Source organism: Falco naumanni, chromosome 10 (genome assembly GCF_017639655.2).
Source record: "Falco naumanni isolate bFalNau1 chromosome 10, bFalNau1.pat, whole genome shotgun sequence".
NCBI lineage: Eukaryota > Metazoa > Chordata > Aves > Falconiformes > Falconidae > Falco > Falco naumanni.
The window spans coordinates 7,889,519-7,910,284 of NC_054063.1; the positions used below are offsets into that span (position 1 = coordinate 7,889,519).

General features: G+C 38.5%; 1 protein-coding gene across 1 annotated transcript in view; it reads right to left on the reverse strand.

Annotated features, from left to right (window-relative positions):
- Positions 1–231: 231 nt before the first annotated feature.
- The window catches only part of TRIM66 (tripartite motif containing 66), a 48,989-nt gene continuing 28,454 nt past the window's right edge, over positions 232–20,766 (reverse strand). Inside the window, exons 11-20 of the mRNA XM_040609322.1 lie at positions 14,497–14,769; positions 14,071–14,293; positions 10,805–10,865; positions 9,914–10,088; positions 8,849–9,141; positions 7,189–7,312; positions 5,588–5,662; positions 4,305–4,457; positions 3,503–3,721; positions 232–3,191 (exon numbers count right to left, since the gene is read on the reverse strand). Coding sequence (XP_040465256.1) covers positions 3,132–3,191; positions 3,503–3,721; positions 4,305–4,457; positions 5,588–5,662; positions 7,189–7,312; positions 8,849–9,141; positions 9,914–10,088; positions 10,805–10,865; positions 14,071–14,293; positions 14,497–14,769 — 1,656 coding nt within the window. The 3' untranslated portion in view covers positions 232–3,131. The remainder of the gene's footprint in view (positions 3,192–3,502; positions 3,722–4,304; positions 4,458–5,587; positions 5,663–7,188; positions 7,313–8,848; positions 9,142–9,913; positions 10,089–10,804; positions 10,866–14,070; positions 14,294–14,496; positions 14,770–20,766) is intronic.

The following is a 20,766-nucleotide window of genomic DNA, read 5'->3' on the forward strand; positions in this document are numbered from 1 at the left end:
AATAATAAGGCAAAAGGTCTACTCGGTATTGAAAACTCCAGCACAAACAGAAAGATGATTTCTTGTGTTAGCATAGCTGCTTTTGTAACCATTCTGCTTTGCTATCAGTAGTTATCGACAACTTCGCTAATAAGTGTTAAATGATATTATATAATCCACATATTAAAAACAGATGTACTTAGAGCAAAAATTTCAGATTGATGTCCAAAAATAATTTCACGTATTTTATTGTTCAGCAAAGCACATTACACATATAAACATGCAGTCATTCAATAATCTGAATTGTTAAACACCTGTTTGTATAAACTCTAATGCCATTCTTCTGTAATGATACTGGAAAAAGTATGTCTTTGAAATTTCTGTAGGGGAATGAGAGTCAAATTTGTAGCTGTCATTTCTTCTTCAAAAGACCTATTACTCAAGTGTAATTAATCTCTTTTCCAACTACTTCAGCACATTTTCCATTCTACATGTAACCCATTACCAAAAACAAAAGGAAAAATTGTACCCTTGGTTGCATTTGCATGAGCCTAGCACATTCGCGGAGGTTTCCACAGTGTTCCTGGCATTCATTTCTGCTACACTTATTTCCAGTGGAAAACTTCAGGGATTCCTTCTTGCTTCCTTTCCTACACATTCTGGATTGTGAAACAGGCTGTGTGATAGAAGAAAAAGTAACTACATAACCTATTGCTTCTCTTTTGGACCACATGGGCTGTTAGATTTTGGAATAGAGACCCTTCCTTCCATACCTGTCAGTGCCGTTACCAGTGTGCAATTGGACTTCAACAGAGTAAACGCCCCAAGAATTTATGGGCCCTGGTAGTATGGTGTCCAGCAGCGGGAACAGCATAAGCCAGCAACTTTAAGGCAACATCAGAGATGGAGAACGTTGTTCTTATGACATGCAATGTATTATGAAGTTCCTGACCCACAGATTTATGTTTGAAAGTATGGGAAGTCGTACATATGAGTTCAGGTTTGTTCTGTTCACCAACATGACTTGAAGTTTACAAGTATTTTTTTAACTATTACTATCTCTTACTGAAGTAATCAAAAAAACAAAGTTAGCCTTAAGAGTGCTCACCTCAGAGTCCTGCCAGCACACAAGCAAAGGGTATCTTCTATATGATGACGAAGTGGTACGCTTCTATTTTTAATAAAGGTATAATATTTTTTATATTCAGCTTCAGCTGCATAAATTTTACTAAAACAGGTGTTCTCCAAAACTAATGGTACAGTTAACAAACTTACAGCCTTCAAGAAATAGAAGCAGGCTCTTGTTGACTGTGCTTTTCCAGGAAAAGAGAAAGCTGTCAATAGCCTCTCCCAGCTCTCCCTCAGTTGTCCCTAGATGAAGGCTATACAGCATATAATTTTTGTGCTATTAATGGTAAAAGGTAGGTCTTTGGTGGAGGAATTATTTACCAACTGAGAAAAGATGATACCTGTAGCACAGATAAGGGTGATTAATTCAGTTACAAACCTGCACTCACTTCCCTGTGCCAAGACACTTACTGTTTTGAAAACAGGAGTCTGACAGAAAGCACACACATAGGAATTCACATATAGAAAATGTAAAGGCTGTCCCTTCATCTCACAGTTTTCCAGTCAGTTTATAACATCCAGATTTTCATTTCTTCAAAGAAAACATTAGCTCCCTACCAAGTTAATGGAAAACAGTAAGTCACATAGATAGTAGAATATAACATTCACATCTTATTATTTTGTATATAAACTTTTACTTTAAAGTGTTATCTAAAATACCATACATGGTTACCAGACCAAATAGCCCATATAAACTATGCTGAAAATATCATCTTTATTTACAGGAACCAAATTAAAATGAACTGTGTTTGAGATCTGCAACAACCCTTCTCCCAGAACCAGACCACAGCCCAGCTTCACACTGCTGGGCAGAGATCTAAGGAGGAAGATGCCCCTTACACACACAAAGAAATCATTGGCCATGCAAAGATATGGCTCAGCTGCTTCTCAAAGGGGTGGGAAGCAGCTTGCAAACCATAACTCTCTGACCAGGTGTCAAATCTTGTTACCTTTCCCACCCTTCAGGCTTTACAATTACATGCTACTCTTTGTTCAAGTGAACTCTACAATTGCTCTTCCAGCCCTTGGTGGTGTTCTGCCAACACGCTATAGAATTTAGCAAAAAAACCCCACCAAACTAAAAAAAAACCCTTAGACATCCTTTCATTCTGTTTGAGCTTCTCTATATACACATTTTCATCACCTTCTAGCACTGTTGGTAATCACAACTACAAAAAATATGCAGACAAAATCAAGAATATATGACGTTATTTTATAGGCACTTCTACAACCATGTAATTTGCTTCATAGTTAATTTACTGAACTCCAATATCTGCTTTAAAGAAAAACAGCTGGCTTGGGTTGTATAAAAATGCTACCTTTGAGACCCAAGAAATCCCACACTGCTTTTCTGAGCATGAATTAGATACCAGAAGAATCATTCCTTGTAAACAGAGCATCCAGTATGCACTCAGAAACAGTTCACACAGAGCCCTAGTATTAGCACTATTAGCACCTGTTCTTTTGTGATTTAATGAAAAGGCTCTGCTTCAAAAGAAACAGCTAATCAGATAATCACATTAGACTGTATCTCATAGGCCTTGAGCAGTCAAACTCCCAGAAAAATCATTGAATAAAACAATACGATTACAGCTTTTATGATTCCACATTGTATTTATCACGAAGTATGGCCAACATTCACATTGAGGTTGCAAGATTATTATATGGTTACCTGTGCCCTATAAAACAGAGATGTCATGTTGAACAGATTATTAAATGGTACTGCAGTATTACATATTATTTTCATGTTACTTCTATTATTAATCATTATTACCTATCACCAAAACATTAGTACTTCAGTGTAAACCCTGCAAAACATATACATGATTTAACAGATTGAATATTGACAGATTCAAATGCTTCATATCTGTTACCTATCCACAAGATCTAGAAATAAGGCATATGGTCAGCAGATTAGGAGAGTTTAAATAAACAGCCCGAGCGCTTTGCTTTCATCCCACACACCTTAACTCTGTCAGTTATGCTGCTGGATTCCTCATAGCAAATCTCGTATCTTGAGGAGGTCATACCTGAGGAAGGCTATTAGCTGCTTGAAACATCATTCTTTTAGTTTTTTCACTTTCCTGTGTATAAAGGAAACAAACAGTGAATAGCTAGAGGGCTTAGTCTGTTTAAAAATCTTGACAGAGTTTTCTGCTGTGAAGATAACTGTGTGGCCTGAGAGACTTCATTTGTTCATGCTCACATTTATACACAACTGACTTTATTCCACTCAGAGGTTCTTGATAAAAAATTGTAGAACTGATCACATATCCGTGATGGAAGCTTGACAGTTTTCCCACACAGCCCTGTCAAAACTTTCCATCAGTAGCTGTAAACAGAATTAGCAGGGTGGCCACTTAGCAACCAAATGCTTTTGCTTTTGCAATCTTACAGCATGGCGCCGTCTCCTTTTAGGCTGAATGCACTCCTGTCCATATGACGGCCACTGAAAATCTTGGGTCAGCTTTTTGCTATTCTGACTCTCTACTTCTTCAGAATCAGAGTCTTCTTGTTGCATTGAAGGAAAATGCCTATCTGGATATATCTCCTTCAGTTTGCCCTCAAAGAATGCATTTAGGCATCGCCCAGCCTCAGCAACCTCTGAATCGGGCTGTAAGAGAAGAAATAACCCTTCAGTGTTACTGCACACAGAAATCAAGGATCAAAACCAAATAACTAACCTACCCTAATGTCTCACCTTGGTTCTGTCTGCTACATCTCCATTAGTCTCCTGCACACTTTCTACAGCCCGTTAGTCCCTCTGCATTTACAATGTAAGTAAAAACCAGATGCTGCTATTAAGGAACACATTTCTGCACCTGAGATGTGCAGTGAACTAGAAAGAATAGCAGTCATCACTGCTTAGGAATTTCTATGCACCTGAATTTTCCCTAGCTATTTTACTGGCTGTGACTGGCTTCTCACAGAAAATTCAGCATCATTACAAAAAGTTGTCCATAAGACATCCCTCTTTAATCTCAGATCTGTATGTGTCTCAAGTTCTCAGACTCATATATATCTCCATTTCTGTCATTTAAAAAAATAGAATTTCCAAAATGTAAAACTGATTGATACTTCCATTTATCCCAATCCTATATCTGATGTCAATGGAATCAATAGTTACACCACTGTGACAGCTTGAAAAAGCAACCCTCTGGTTTTTATCTGCCCACCCAGGCATATTAGAAACCTACATAATTGAACTTTGCACAGTTCCAAAACATGAGACGCACGTCAGTCACAAGTTCCTCAGGTGCAGAATAGTGGGACTTGTCCTTTTTTAGCAGCTTGTTTCGTATGATTGACAAATCCATTGGCCTTTTGATGATCTGATAATAATGCCGAGCCTGCAATAAGAATAAAATTCAGGTATTTAACCTTTCTAATTAAAACATTTTGTCTCCAGTGACTCCAATGACACTGCAGAGGATTCCTTGCATCAAGGAAGAAAGCTCTAGTCTTTTGGTGCTACACTTGCACATCATCTTCCTGGGTACTTTTTGGTTAGATTAAAAAAATAGTTCCTCACAAGATTGATCTTAAAAATAGCACACTTCAGTGACTGCTCTGCTATTTGCACTTTCCAAAGTTTATCCCCAGATATAAATGTTGCCATTTAACCATGATCAATAATATATGTAACATTGACAATTAGCTAACATGTCCCCCAAGCAGTTATAAAAATAATGCGCTGAGATACTGGCAGCTGATACTGTGGGAAGTATGCCAAGAGTGACTAAAAATATGCTACTATGCACTCCTTTTAAAGTTCAGCAAGTCATTTTCAATGGGCACCAGCTACCAGGATATCCCACTCCTTGAATCTCTCTGGGTCAAAACCTGCCTGTTAGGTAATGCGTTCCAGAAATTAATTGCAAGCCTTTCTTAGGTGTAATGTTTTTTATATTGTTATTTGGACTATTCCTTCACATAAACTCTTTTTTTCTCTCATTTTCCTCCTCCAACTTCTTTCACATTATGTTCTATCATTACAATAGCGTAAGTGTACATCTTCCTTAAAATAGCCAGTTAATATTGCAAATGTTGAGTACCTGGATGAAACAAAAGTCTCTACATCTTCCCCTGAACACAGTCACATGACCACCTTTGTGCAAAACACCAGAAAAGAGGGAGTCCAGGGTCATTTCTGAAGCAAACCTTTCTCTTAGCAGTGCAACATTCTCCATGTATGCACAGCAAGTCAACTTTCTTAATCACTGGAACCCCTCACATACCTTTAGTATCCTACCAGCATCTTAAATCGGCACTCAAACCTGGCCTGAGAACACTTTCACCTGCCTCCAACCTGGCACCTTCAAAGCACTTTCAAGAGGGAAACATCTACCCTTCCCTAGGAATCAATGCTGTTCAGAAAAAAAAGCTAACGAATATCTTTCAAGAAGACAAAGGAAAAACTCATGGGGTATGCTGGAGTATTCTTTGGATTCCCTCTGACCCATGCATGTGAAGTACTTACCAGGGGGCTGACGGGTTCATGGAACGGGAGGCTCATACTGCTGCAGAACAAGGAAAGCACCAGCTTTTCACACTTCTGTAGAAGCCAAATGTGAAATACATTTTAATTCAAAACAAGTGAGTTTCATTCTTGCCATTAGTAAATCAATCATACTAAAACAAGGGGAGTTTTCATGAAGTCTGTGCATTTGTGATGCAAAATGCCACACTTCACTCTAACTTGGAGGATGTTTTGCTTCATAGCATTTTTATAGTTTTGAAAGTGAGGATAGTCAAGAAATGCTAGAAAAAAACCCATTATGTAAAAATGTTTGTATGTATGTATCTTTCCTGAAAACTCTTGGGAACTCATCACTATCACTGTTTCCTTTCTGCACTCCACATATATTCCTTGGCTCTTGACTAAAACAACATCAGCAACAGTGTGGAAACAGTTTCAATGGAAAATGTTTCCACTGCTCATATCCATTCATGCAAATGGACGTAAGTTATGCAGTTGGTAGTACTATGTGAAAACAGTTCAGTTTAATTATTGTTAACCTGTAAAATACTTACAGTAGTCTTTGCTTTTTTTCACTGATGCAAAAAAATGCACTACAAAAACATAAGCCATGTTTGCTCACAAGCGATGGAATTTCTAATCAACTCTATTTTCTAAACAGAACTTTCCTAATCAAGTCCCAGATCCCAGCTATTTCTGGCCAGTTGTACCCAATCCCATAGAAAGAGGGATCACATCGATGTCAAGAAGTTATGCCAAGTTCTTTACGGACAGAGTAGCCTCAGGCCTGGAAGCAGCATCGATGCATTTGGGCAGCGCTGTGGCTGTGCTCACAGGCCTTGCCCAGGGGCATTGCTGCTGCCTTTACGTATGGAGCCCAGACTAGCTGAGAGCCTTTTCTCGGCTTCACTTGTGCAGGGCCAGCTCAGCACTGCACTCAGCTGTGCAGACTTAGCCTCCCTGTCCAGCTGTGACCAATACATAGAAGACTTTTATTTGGAACTCGTGGCTTCTGAGTACCAAGTGGACTTTAAGAAAAGGCATTTTTTCATGGGATATTTCATAGAGAAAAGTGGTCATGGGGATGTAAAGAGATAAGCTTTCATCTAGGCTGGGCCTAAATGCCATCTTCAAGGGGATTAATGGTATATATGAAGACCATATGATGATTTCAATCCAACTGAAAGTCAAAGTGTCTACATCACAAAAATGACATTGCAACCGGCCTAATTAGATGTCTGAGAAGGTGCCAAGTCTTAAAGGAAAAAGACTGAGTGGCAGAAAGCCAGGCAAAGTCAACGTATGGAAGCTTCCTCTGCTGCTGAGTGTGACTTCCCCGTTCAAAGGAGAAAGGAATCCCAAATCTGCCTGTGTTATCTTTCTATAACATGACACTAATTTTAAAATTGAAAAGCAATAGCAATGTCTAGACAAAAGAGAATGGTATGACTGAATACTAACAATGCTTTTGTTGTATTTACTACTCTCTGAAATATTCGGGTAGCAACCAAGTCAAAACAGTTGTCTTTCCAATGAAGAGGCAAAGCCTCATGCTGGTATCCTGTCCTTTTCTAAACAGTACAATATATAGTTATTCCCACCTTCTGGTCATAGCCATCAAGACCATATTGTGCATTATAGCTGTGGCTGTAGCGTGTGTTTTCACAGTCATATTCTACCTCTGGCTTCACTGGATTACGGCAAAGTGTGCACACCCATTCTCCCCTGCAAAACAAGAAACCAAAACCTTGAGTCAAATTTTGTCAGCCACCTTGTCAAATAACAAACCTCAGGAATCACTGTATTTGAAAAGTTTAATCCTTAACTAGTATTACAATATCAGGCAATCTGAAGCCCATTGTACTACATGTTCTTCAAGAGATTTCAATTTAATTAGAAGTGTAATAATTTCAGATTCTTCCCATTGCACTCTTTCAGTCACATAGGAAAAAAAGACAACAAAATACTAAGTGTTTGAAATCATGAACCAGCAGTGTGTGCAGCTGCATTGATTCAAGTGCTGGTTTTTTAATACAAAAAAAAATAAGGAAAAATAGCCAACAGTTGGGTCACATGACAAAACCAGATCCATTTGATAGTTGATATCTTTGCTTTCAATTGATATGCCAACTGACATATTTATCTAATAAATCAACATTATCAGAAATGGTCATAATGTGTGCTAGTACACAGGTTTCAAAACCAAACAGTCATAATTCTGCATGGGTATGAGTATCCTTCCTAGCAGATCCATTTTCAGAAACCTCTTGAAGAATTTCATGAAGGCAGTGATGTAACTTCTGCAACATTAGGGCCTGAGTAACTATAGATGAATGTATATTAAATAACTACAAATACAGAAATTTAGTTAAGGAAATTAATTTACTTCATTAGAATTTAACTTTGCCTAGGAAGTTTATTTTAAAAGGAAAACTTTGTTTTCACATTTTTTTGAAACTAGAAGTTTAATAATGACTTAGTTATTACAGGAAAAAGTGAAAAGCCAAGAGATGGAAGTTCCTGCTTTTGGAACAGAAAGAACAAACCAGAATCTCCAAACTAATACTTCACAATGTATTTTTCTCAGCTGAGACAGTTATTTGGGCTTGGCACAAATGGAGTAGCCTCTGGTCCTACCTGGTAATAATTTGTAACAGAATTATATACCACCAGTAGTGCACATTATTCACCCTCACTTTTAAAGTTTGGTATATGGACATGTACCTAATTCTGGCTTTGTCATGTACAATTGATCTGTGACAAGTTGTTAAGGAATGTAAGCCTTAGGGAAACCAACATCCTAAACATCTCCAGAAAAGCTCCAATAATCCTAAATTTCCCGTAAAACTGGCTAGAAAACTGAATAGGAACTCACTGATTGCCCTTCTCTTGTGCTAGTCACTGTTCTGGCAGAAAAGAGCTGACATCTACACCACAGTTGTTACATGAGAGTTAGGATTTTGTTTTCCTCCAGTAAGTTTGAAGAATGTTTTAAAGCTCAGGTCTGTCACCTCTTTTGTTGTGCTGGCCAGCTAACTGCAGAAAGGGCATACGTGGCTGGAAACAGTTCTTGTTAATAATTCATCTAGTCCTAGTGTGTAAGACAATTCTGCCCTTTGCAAGAAAAGTAACAAAATAAGCAAGTGAGAGATACTGTCCTTGTCCTGGCGTAAGGTTGACACGTACATCCCTGAGGATATATTCTACCCCAAGGCAACGAGCAGAAACTGAACACATTAGTGAAATGTCATACATACTTACACTGGAAAGCTGAGCAGGGCTGGAACATGGCAGGAGAGGTGGAAGACCTTGGGGCAGTGATCACAGCACAATAGTTCTCCTCCATTAAGACACACAGCACAGAAATCCTCATTTTCAATTGGACTGACTTCCTGAGTAACTGGAGTTTTTTTCATGATGGAGATGCCATTGCTGAGCTTCTGATCAACAGACAGAGATTCTGTCTGTCCTGCAGCCTGGGACATGTGAAATTTTCTGTCCTCTGAGTTCTCATCTTTGGACTTCAGTCCTTCAAGTGGACTGTCTTTATTTATCTTGAAAGAAGAAAAATCTGGGATCACACAACCAACATTTTCACATATATAAGCATATAACAGCAGTGGTTATCTGCAGACAAAATGGTTTCTCTGCAGCAGACTCTACTGGACAGGGCACTGGGGTTCAGCAGGCCCACACTCATCTCAATGCCTGCCACTGGCTGGCCAGGTCACCTTGACTGAGTCATTTCCTCCACATACCGCAATGTAACAGCACTGTGAGAGAGCTGTACAGACTTCATGTCACAGATGATAGAAACAAGGTATCTTATTTGCCAATTTTACAGTAAACAGCTTAAAAAAAAAAAAAAAAAAAAGGTCTACTTTTTTGTTCCCATTAGAAATTCCCATCTCCTTCTGTGGAAAGAAGTTCATACTCAAGACTCCAACGAAGCAACAGAATACAAAGCTTTTAAAAACCTATTACACTGTGATTTCTGGAGTTAGTTCCTATCATTCAAATATACATTTGGGTCAGTTTTAAGCTATTTATCCTGTATTTGTAATTAGACAGATGAGCCAGGTTGTTTGCTACAATATCAAAACTCTACAGCTATCCAAAGACAGACCTCAGAAATGGAAGTGTCAGGGAGCTACACAACAAACTAAAAGCTGCATTCTCTATTACTTCAACCTATCACAGAAGTGTCTGAGGGTGAAATGAATCAATAGGCTTGTTTAGTGTATAATAACTTCCAGAAACTGTGGGTACAAACTAGTGGGAATAAAGGTGAGAAAGCAGGTAAAGCCTCAAGGAAATTCTACTCACCTGTATAGACATACTTGAAGATTGGGTCCCACATTCAATTATCAGGAGGAAATCACCCTTCTGCTCGTTGTCCTGTGGCTGGAGCTTAAACACTGGGAGCTCCCCCACTTCTGATGTACATATTTTTAGACGTTCCAGTCGCACATAGGGGATCTTCTGCTCCTTACTGCTAGCTCTACAATCAACATGACAGGTGGTTAAATTCAGTCATATTCCACGAAATTGTCCTCCCTACTCAGGTTCAACGTTTTTCATGCACTATTGTTTGTGCTCCTTTTCCATTGTAACTGTGACTTTGCTGGCTAAATGCTAAAAATCTGGACATTTTTTCACATGCTGATTCTTTAAGAAATGTGAATGCCATCACTTTAAATTAATCCTATGTGTAAATGCAATACTAACTTCTGTGCTAAAAATTTGCCCAGCAAAGTATATTTTTGTATTAATTATTCCAATTTAAGTCAAGCTTGATACTTTTCAGTGTGGCTGGCTTCAAGCAGGAACGCAACACGTCATCAATTTTACTGTAAAATATTATCACAGCAGTAGCTGAAAACAAAATTTTACAAAATTGTGGAGATAATGTTAATCCTGTTCCATTATATTTTTTAGGTTTAACTGGGGCTAAGCAGTTTCTAATTCTTTAAGTGAGATAAGTTTGCAAGTATTTATTCATTCTAGAAAATTACACAGAATAACAGAAATACATGAACTTCTTTTAAATCATTGTTTTCAGGTTTAAGAGAATACTTTACAACTTTCAGAATTACTATCTATAAGGAATCTTGCATTCTTTTTAAGTTCCCCATTATCATTAAGTATGATAAATTTTCTAAATACATGCATAAAATGTCATGGCCAGTGCTTTTGTATAAAAAAAGACTCTGTTACCTGACATTCTGATTGCTTTTCATATCCATTTCAAAATGTTCCTTTTCACAGTTATTGGAATCTGGAACAGAAGATAAGAAAATGAATAAAATATTTATAATATCAGAGTCAGATTAGGGTAGAAAGCACTTCAATATTCATGTACTTCTGACTGGTGTTTAATATGATATCATACGCAAATTATGGAATCATTTCATCTATATGTATAGAAAACGTGCATACTATTTTCTATTCTGGGACATAGTCTTTTTTCTTTCTCTTTGCTTTTAACCACAGCTTCTGTACTGAGTATGGGAGCCTTTCCAAAATATTTTGTTGAAATGGTTACATTTCCAGGGATGGGTTACATTCCCAGCCATGCCACATTCATCGATATACAGGAAACAACATTAAGTAATTCTCTTTGCTATACATCCTTCACTTGAGAAAAACAAACCTACTGAGGTCTCAACCCCCTGAGATTCAGAAAGTCTCTGCGGTCTCCTGCTCCATGCGAAGAAGCTTCTGGATAATCCTCGTTACTTGAAAACAGGAAGAAAATTGTGTCTCCCGTCTGCCATTGAGGGATGAAAGCTACACTGTATGATTCCTTTCTCCAATATATGTAAGATATTAACATACAAATTCAAAACTATCTGTTATATAAGCATGCAAGGAACTGTAGCTCTTGACTGATACTAGACACAAGAGTAACAAAACAACTTTAGAGAGTTGGGATGGGGTAGAGATGAATGTCCCAGTGGATGTCCTCATAAATACCAGTCCACCAACAGATTTCAAGGTAATTCCTTGTTAGGAAATAGTTTGACATAGACAAATTTTTAGTATTAACAAGAAAACAAACCAAATGTGATGGCTATCTGGAGATAGGCAAGTGCCTGGAAAACAGGCTTTTTTAAAGAAAATCTCACTCAGGTCAATGGCACCTAGCCCATGGCTTGAAAGCAATGTGCCTTTAAGATACTCCCTAGTTCCCAGCCACAGGAAAGACAATACAGTCAAGACTGACAAGGATAGATGCATTTCACATCACTCCTAAAGTGTTATTCACTTGTGATTGTTGCTCAGGTGAAGGGTGGCAGTCCTGGCTCTGGACAGAATTACTAAAGGGTGACCGCACACTGAGCTAAGGAGCAAACCTCACTGCACACCGTCAAACCAGAGGATGTTCCACTGGTTCTGGGTTCCTAATATTAACCAACATTTCCATCAGCAACTTGGCTCATGAAATAGTAGTACCTATAAAAACTGCAGAAAACACCAAACTAGAGGGGTTGCAATCACTGTGGAGAATGTTTACAATTTAAAAATTATCTTAATACATAATCAATAAAAATTCTAAATCATGAAGACTGAACGGAGATAACTGTAAGTATTATGCTTCTGAAGGATGAGATGAACGTAATCACAAAGGAAAATAACTGACTAGGGAACTGTTCTGTAGAAGGAACTAAGAGCAAATGAGGGCCGTTCACTACACGTGAGTCAACCACGCAATGCTGCTGCTGAAAAAAAAAGGCACATGGCATCCTGCAGCGTGTTACCAGCAGTGAGGAAGGTAAAAAATGGGAAGCTGATACCCTGTCTCTGCATGGCACCCCAGAGGCCTCAGCTGCATCGCTGAGTTTGGCTGTGGGCAGCGCTCCTTAATTGCAGAGAACCCAGAACAGTGCAGCAGGAAAGAGATGGTTTTAAAAAAATCACAATCCTGACCCATGAGGAGAGCCTGAAACCACCTGATTTGTTTAGTCTAGGAAGGAGAAGGGGAGGGGAGGGTGTTTATGCAAGCCATGACAAGAAGAAAAGTGGCTGTAAGAAGGAAAATGATGAAATGATGTACAATTGTTACCCCATCCCTTTGGGGCTAGGATAATAAGTATTTTGTTGTAAATTAAGCTGAAATGTTTAGATCTGATATTAGAAAAGGATGAGTCATTGGAGATACATACCAGAAGCAGTGGGGTTTGGCAGCACAGCGCTGCTGAAGCCAGTAAGCACTGCCGAGAGTCACTAGCAGAGCTAACATTGACTTTGCAACAGAGTTAATCTCTCACTGGTGCACATTCCACATGGTAACTACCTCCTCAGGTCTCCCCTCACTGCAGGCTCCGGACAGTGAGAGCCAGATGGGAATTGCTCTCTCCTGACCCTTCCTTGTGAAAAGGCAGCAGCATTGAATTCAACCCTCACCTTTCCATCCTCTTGCACAACAGGACTTGTGCTTCGCACAGAGCAAATTTGTAGCATCTGTTACAGATTGTGAGATTCTGTATGTTGGGGCAGCTTTCTGTGTGCAGTTTCACATGACCCAAACCAGGTCCTACAAAGCTGCTCCTCTCAGAGACAATTCAGCCTGACGGAGGCACAGCTCTTTAGGGGTGCGCCTGATTCTTACAACTCACATAAATGACTGTGGCATAAGTGTCACAATTTGGCATAGTACATGCAAGAAAAGACAAATATATTTTTGTGGCTCACTGAGCTAGGCCTCCTTTGTACTAATTAGAATTCTCTGAATAAAAAAACAGCACAGAGATAGAAATATTAATTCATCTTTTACAGAGAAAAGCAGCCAAACGTTGGCATAAGTCACAGGATAACAGCTTGATCCTGCAATCCCTTGCTTGCATGAATAGTCCCATTGACTTTTAGAGTTTGCAGGAATGAGGCTTTACAGTGTAGCACAAGGATGCTGGCAATTTGCCCTTGAAAAGAGTTAAGTAAGGTCTAATTCTCCATTAAGGCTGAAGAAATAGGCCTTGGCTGAAGGGAAGGTTCCACTGTAGACAGAGCCAAGCAAAATAACATACTGTGCAATATATTAACCTAACAAAAATTTGCTATGCTTACTGATGTGAAGGACTTAGCAGAAGGCACATCACATTTTGGAATTTATTTTTTTTTTTTAATTTAATTTGGACTCTTCAAACCAGCTTTTCAATAGTCATAACTGCAGGTCTCATTAACAGGAGTGCTTCTAAGAGAACTGATACTCCAGGTACTTCACACAGACATGCTCTTTTCTGGTTCATAGATGAAGGATGTTACAAATTCAAGGCATATAATTTCCATGTTTTTCCTCCACAAATGAGAACAAACACACTTCTCCATTGGATTAAGTACTCTGATAATATTTGAAGCTTGCTGAGACGCACATTTATATGTAAGTACATTAAGAAACAAACTGCTTTGCGTGCTTGCAATGCACAGTGCTAAGAAGGAAAGAAAAAACAGAAACCTAAAAGAAATAATGAAAAGCCTGTTACCTTCTTTGCTTCTAAGTTGACTCATTCTGGCATTCATGGGCAGGAAAGAATTGTTGCTGAGCATTTCAGAAGTGCAATGTTGAGACTTTTTGATCGAAAGATTAATAGGTTCTTCCAGGACTTTTTGCATAGAAAGAGTTAGTTCATTAACTACATCTTGCCCAGCTGTAGCCAAGCTGTTTTCTAGAGGATGATCTACAGTATTGAAGTCTTCATTTTCCAGCTTCAGGGGGGGGAAAAAAAATATCAAATTTCATTATTAGTTTTCTTTTTTCCATCTTAATAAAATAATCTGTAATCAGTCTTCAAATACCAGATAAGGAAAACTTTGTTTATAGAAGTAGCTGCCTTTGGCTGACTAACAATAACATGCGCTATCAATGAAAGTGGGTTCCCTTTCAGTAGAGGAGTTTGAGTGATTCCTACCTTGCACTTAGTGCTGCCCTGGAGTGCATCACCTGGTGCAAGACCAGCAGCAGCCCCAGGGCTCAGGTCACTTGGAGCTCTGCCCAATGCCAAGTTGTAACTGGGCACCGACTCTGCTGAAGTATCACAGTCACAAAGGGTGTTTGGGGATGGGACAAGTGTTACAGCAGCTGCACCTTGCATTTGTGGATCAGCTGTGCTAGATAACCTTGTTGCAGGTAATTCCATTTCTAAACCGTTTGAAAAGCCCACAATGCTTAAGGATGCCAAACCCTGGGAAAAGCAAAAAAAAAAGAAAAAAAACCAAACAGCAGGATGTTAACTTTTCAGCAGCAAAATACTACTATTCCTTCTATAATTGATTAAATACTCTGTTTCAGCTGTACATAATCAACAGTTGTGTCATATAGGCTTGAAAATATCAGTTGTAATCTTACACTATTTCCAAGAGCTTTATATTTTCCACCATTCAAACTGAAAACTGGAAAAGGAGATACCTACATTAATTTTCCATGATCTACAAAATATTTCTTCCTTTGATCAGTCCAAGGGATTCTGATTTTTAACTCCTACAATGAATGGGAAATCTAATTATGTAGAACATTGTACTAAATCAAGCTTTGATATAAACCCTACTAGCTTCTGTTACGTTATTCCAGAAGAACTAAGATTCAGATAAGAAATGTTACCATTTTATTCAAAAATCATCAGAACACTTTATTCAGAAAAAAGATTTCGAAGAAATAAGTTTTAAATCTGACATAGGTAGATGGAAATATTGTTACTGTTAATGATGCTGAAAACTTTATGCTAGTTAGTGAGTCTGTCACATTAAAACCCAAGTCATTTGCCCTTTAAATATCACAGTGTAAATCCAGAAGCATCCTACAGGTACATCAGGAAAGGAAGTACATGTCTAATTCCCAAAGAAAGGGAATATTTACTAAAGTCTCTGAAATTGTTTTAGCAACATGCATTTTCCACTGAGCCATGATTTGTCACTGTCAAACCATAGAAATACTGTTAGACAAAACAAAGCAAATCCACCCACATACGTGACTTCTTTAAGCTGCCTTACATCCAGGAATGTGTCACTGTAGTGAAATTAGGATCTTCTAGCATCCATACGAAGCAAATATAAACAGTCTTAAAAGTATGCAGATCTGTGTCATTTGATTATTTAATTTGCCATTTATTTTATCATAGTCCACTGGTGTTTCACCTTAATAATTGACTGAATAAATCCTTTACATCTGACTATAATATAGTAAGTAGCACTCATTGTAATATAAACCAAGACAAAAGAAATGTGTTGATTGCATCTGAATTGGTAATTAGAGTTTTATTTCATTGTTGTACTTATTTTTATGCTAGGGACCTGTGACAGAAGTGAATCTGAGACAGGACCCATTTTCTAGGTTTAATTAGTATTTTTCTCAACTGTCACTTGGATTTTGATACTTTGTCCATCTTAATCTAATAGTGGTAAAGACAGTAGCCTAGATTGAGCTCCAGTTGTGCCTGTATAAATCCTACATAATGCCAGAGAAATCAGTCTTGAATTCCTCTGCTTGCCATGTGTATCACCTATGTGCTAAGAGAACACTCTGCCCACAGACAATAATTTCCACCTAAGGAAGTAATTTCATTTCCATTTTTTAATTCGCAATAGATAGTACAGTAGGAGCTTTGCATGGACAGTGACCACTTATATCAAATGAGACAAAATAGCCTGCATTTGAGACAGAAAAATGGCAGCTCTTCTGCAGTGCTAGGGAAGGGTCGTGCCATTTTACCACACAATGCTCTAGTAAGCCTGTTTGAAGAGTCCTTTCATGTAGAAGGCACCCCAGAGAGTGCTGGGTCTCTGCAGCCAGGGTATTGTCCCTTTTCCTCCTCTTGAGGCAAATGGATGTCCCTGAATCCAAGCTGTCTGAGCTATAACAGCTTCTTGGAATCAGCTGGAATCAGTCAAACATACTCTTCCTACCGTAAAATTGAGCCAAAAACTAGAGAACAGCAAATGAGGAAACGCATTGGTGGAGGCACAATTTTCCATATACTCTGTCTGACAGAGCATTCCTAAGAATGCTCGGGTTTCAAACCAAAGGAATATATGGAGGTCAGAAAGGAATCCAGCTTCAATGGCCACATATCCTAAAGAAGTCCACAAAGATTAAAAATGTTCATTTGCTGTCACAATTTGCTTGTGACAAGTTCCTGCACATGCAGTGACAAATGTGGCCTATCAAGTACACATTTGCCTTTTCATTCCATCACTCTTTTTATCACAAGCATTTTTCAGATGACAAAATATGTGAATTGTTCTCATATCACTTACAGAAAATAAAACAAATAAGCAGAATCTGTGCTTGAACTGAACAGAGGGACTGTAATCAGCCTTGACTTTCCCCCTTACTTCAAAGTCCATTGTGAGCATTAATTAAGTTCCTGTGAGGTTTTGAAATATTTATTTAGCCAAATTCTCAAAAGCACGAAGCATCCACAAATTCCTGCCTGATTCAATAGGAACTACCTAACGCTGTGCTCCACTGGAAATGGAGCATGCTGAGGCACACACGTAGTAGTAGCACACCACCCAAAGCTGCACAGCAAGTAAACTGGAGAACTTGTGGTTATCCACTTCTAACCATTACATACACCCTCCTTTACTTCTACTATGACAGCGTGCCATCATCTATTACATATTTAGACCTGACCCTGTGAAGACCCGTCTGTGTGTAACTGTACACACGGCAGGCAAAATGTTAGCCCTACTAAGACAATGGCAGGATTACTCCTGGCTTCAGTGAGACAAGTTTACTTACCGGGAGTAGTCCTTGGGACGACTCCTACTGCAGAAAAAAAGTAGACACATACATAAGACTTTGTTAAAACTAAAATTTTTTAAAAGGTGAAATTCAACTGCATTATACGGCTATATCTGCTTTGCTCTTCTAGCTAACATCAGTTTCTTCAGAGATCTTTTTAGATTATATAAGTCTATATAAAACCTTACTCTTGTTAAAAAGAAAAAAGAATAATGAGGCCATCAAACTGCCATCTGTCTTTCCCTTGGGGCAAAAGTTAATTTTGTGGTTATTTTAATGATGAAGCAACATTATGATCTTTCAGTGCAAAATATTAAAACTCACAGTTAAGAACAGACATTCCATTCTGATCCATGGAGCTGCTGTCAAGTGTGAAGTGAACAATGCACTGGGAACAAGGCTCATTAATAGCCTATTAATTCACTCCCTAAAATAATCATTTCTTTTGCCATTAGCAAAAATTTCTCTTTTCCCTTGACAGTTCAGCTAGTTTTTGCAAATGGGATGCCTTTAAAGAATTGATCTCTGTTTTATAAAAGCTCTATTGCTTTTACATTGCACCCTTTGAACAACAACAAGCATTAATTATGCTCTTGGGTAGAGGGTGGCTTCAGCTGTAGGTTAATTTTGAAACTTTTGACATTTTAATGTACAGCCTGGCACATTGAACTACAGCTGTGTCATTATAAATGATATTCTCATTGTCTCATAATTAATTTTGGTCTGATGATCCTTATAATATAATGGCAGCAGCATCACCACCCCAAAATGCCTTCTACCACAAATTTCATAGCTATGGTAGTGAAAGCTAAGAAGAAAGAACATGCAAAGTGCCTTCAGAGAACAAAAAATAAACATATTGTTCAGTTCAAATATTTCTTTGATCACTGTTGCATTTAAAAAGGTCCAGTGTAAACATGCAGCACTAATACAGAAGAATTCTGAGAAGCAAATACTTACCTTGAAACACTGGGATTAGGATTTGTTAGGATTGTTTTGGCAAAGTCTCAAGGCTATTGACATTAAGTGTCACAGATAAAGAAAGCTAAAACTAGGAACCTAGTTCTTTGCTATAAGAGAAATAACACGCTGCAAATGGTTGCAGAGTAATGAACGGCTGCTATTAAGTGGAGCAATCCCCCTGGCAGCTCATTATGCTAGGAGGTTAAACAAATGTACTACTCCAATCCAGTTGCTTAACTCACCGCACACAGCTGCACTGATAACACAGTCTACACATGTTTCCTATTCGTTTTCCCAATTTCAGATTAGAATCCAAAGGATTTCCTTTCCATTTTTATGAGAAAAAGAATCCAAACCTTCCCTTAACAATTTGTCTGAGTAAACTGGAGCCGAAAGGAGGAAAGAGGAAGAGATTGTGTGGAGCAAGCAGCATCATGTTTTATTTATCCTTTTTTCCAGGTCAAAGGAAAAGGTTTTGTTAAATTAACATTCTGGGAAATGTACCTAATTGTATTAAGCATGAACGCATTTGTGCTGTAAGCAGCTCAATTCCTTAAAGTCAAAAAATACTCTGATACTTTAGAAATTTGCAGGACCCTGAATTCCAGGCTGTTGCCATTATTTCCTTCACTTCTAATCCCCCTAAAATTAATAGTAATTAGAAAAAAAAAAAAAAAAAGCAAAAAAAAGCAATAAGCCCATCTCAGTTCCAAGCTCAGATTCGAAGTCCTAGGGACAGGTATTAAATTATTATTACTTTCAGTCACTAAGTAATCATAACATGCTCAGTACAATACTAACAAAGCCACTAACAAAAAAGCTGTTGCCCTCAACCCCTCTCCCAGAAATTTCACAGGCGTTAAAAAAAAAAAGGCAAACAAATCATTAGTTAAGCACTTGCCACGGAGACAGAAGAGCTGCCATTAATAAAGCTTAGGACAAATGTGTAGGGGCAAAATACCCAGGAATGCCACCGAAAGCAGACTGAGATAACTGTTCTCTCTGATATTCCTGTAGGAACAGCAGCATCGCTGTGTCAGAACCTCAAAGTTCACACACATGAAGTCCCAGGAGAGGCCGAGAGGTCCCACCATGAGCCATCACTATGTTATTCTTGCATGAAATGCCTCCATTGCATGTATAACTGGAATAAAACAGAAGCCTCTCAGAGTGCTCCTTGAATGGCATGGGATATTTTCCAGGATTTGCCCACGTCAGGTAATTTACAGTGCTTGAGACAAACAGAGCTCTTAAACTAAGAAGCTGGGACTTATTGTGAACCAAAAAGAACAGCACAAAAATCAGCGTTAGAAGCACTGTAAAACATTTCCATATGCTTACACCTTGACTACTATTTCTGGTCACCTTGTCTCAACAAGGATTTATCAAAACCACAAAATATAGGGAAAATGACAACAGATACGAAGGACCAAGGTATAGAATTGCTTCCATGAAAAAAAGACACTAGAGAGAGCACCAATCGCTTTTCAGCTTCAAAAAGAAATGTTTGAGAGGAAATTCAATATAAACATATAAAATACAGATATTATGAAGGTGGTGAATAGAGAGTGGGTATTCACTAATTTTCCTAACACAAGAACTAGAAGGCCTCCTACTGAATTATCAGGCAACAGACAAAGTAAGCAAAGAGAGGAACTTCTCACGCAGTGCAAAACTCAGTTGCTGCAGAATGCTGAGGAGACTAATAGTATTAAAATGCACTCAAAAAATAGGTTAGACAAATTCAGAGACGAGGGGTCCACATATTGCTGCAAAACACAATTGTCTGGGTACAACTGTCAGTTCAGGAGGTCCCTAAAGGGCAGGTTTTTAGAAGCTGGGATAGCATATCATCAAAGGATTAGTTTAGATTTGTCTGTTTCTTATATCCTTTCCTAACCATCTACTATTTGCTACAGCTCTAAATTACTAGATACAGCTGTTTACTAATAATTTACTAATACAGTGCATGACATATTCGATATTTATTTTAAGCAGAAGGTGAAATAATAGCTTAGGAGGAGAAACCCTCAGAAGTTGCTAAGGAACATAACCAAACCTGACTTTGACAAATGCTGTCCAATCTACTCACAACTGATCAGTGTCCCAGAAGGCAGAACCGTGTGTGCCCAATTCAGTTAGGTTTTTAGGATGAGTGGGGATGGACAGTGTTCCACTGCCCAGGACCCAACCCAACGGCTGGACAAGACAAGGAATCATCCCTCCCAGATGTAAAGGCCCTGCTTCTAACTAGAGAAATGGGTGCACTTACAGAGTCTGAGGACAAGAGGCGTCCAGCTGGCCCTGCACCACCACCAGTGTCTGTTGCAGCAGTGCCTGAGACTCAAACTACAAATTTGTGCTATAGATGTACAGTAATTATGACATTTCTTCAAATGCTAGATACAGCCTTTAGACCTCTTGCTCATCACAGCCACAAATGACAATTAGGTACATGTAAGGAAAACAGGGTTTC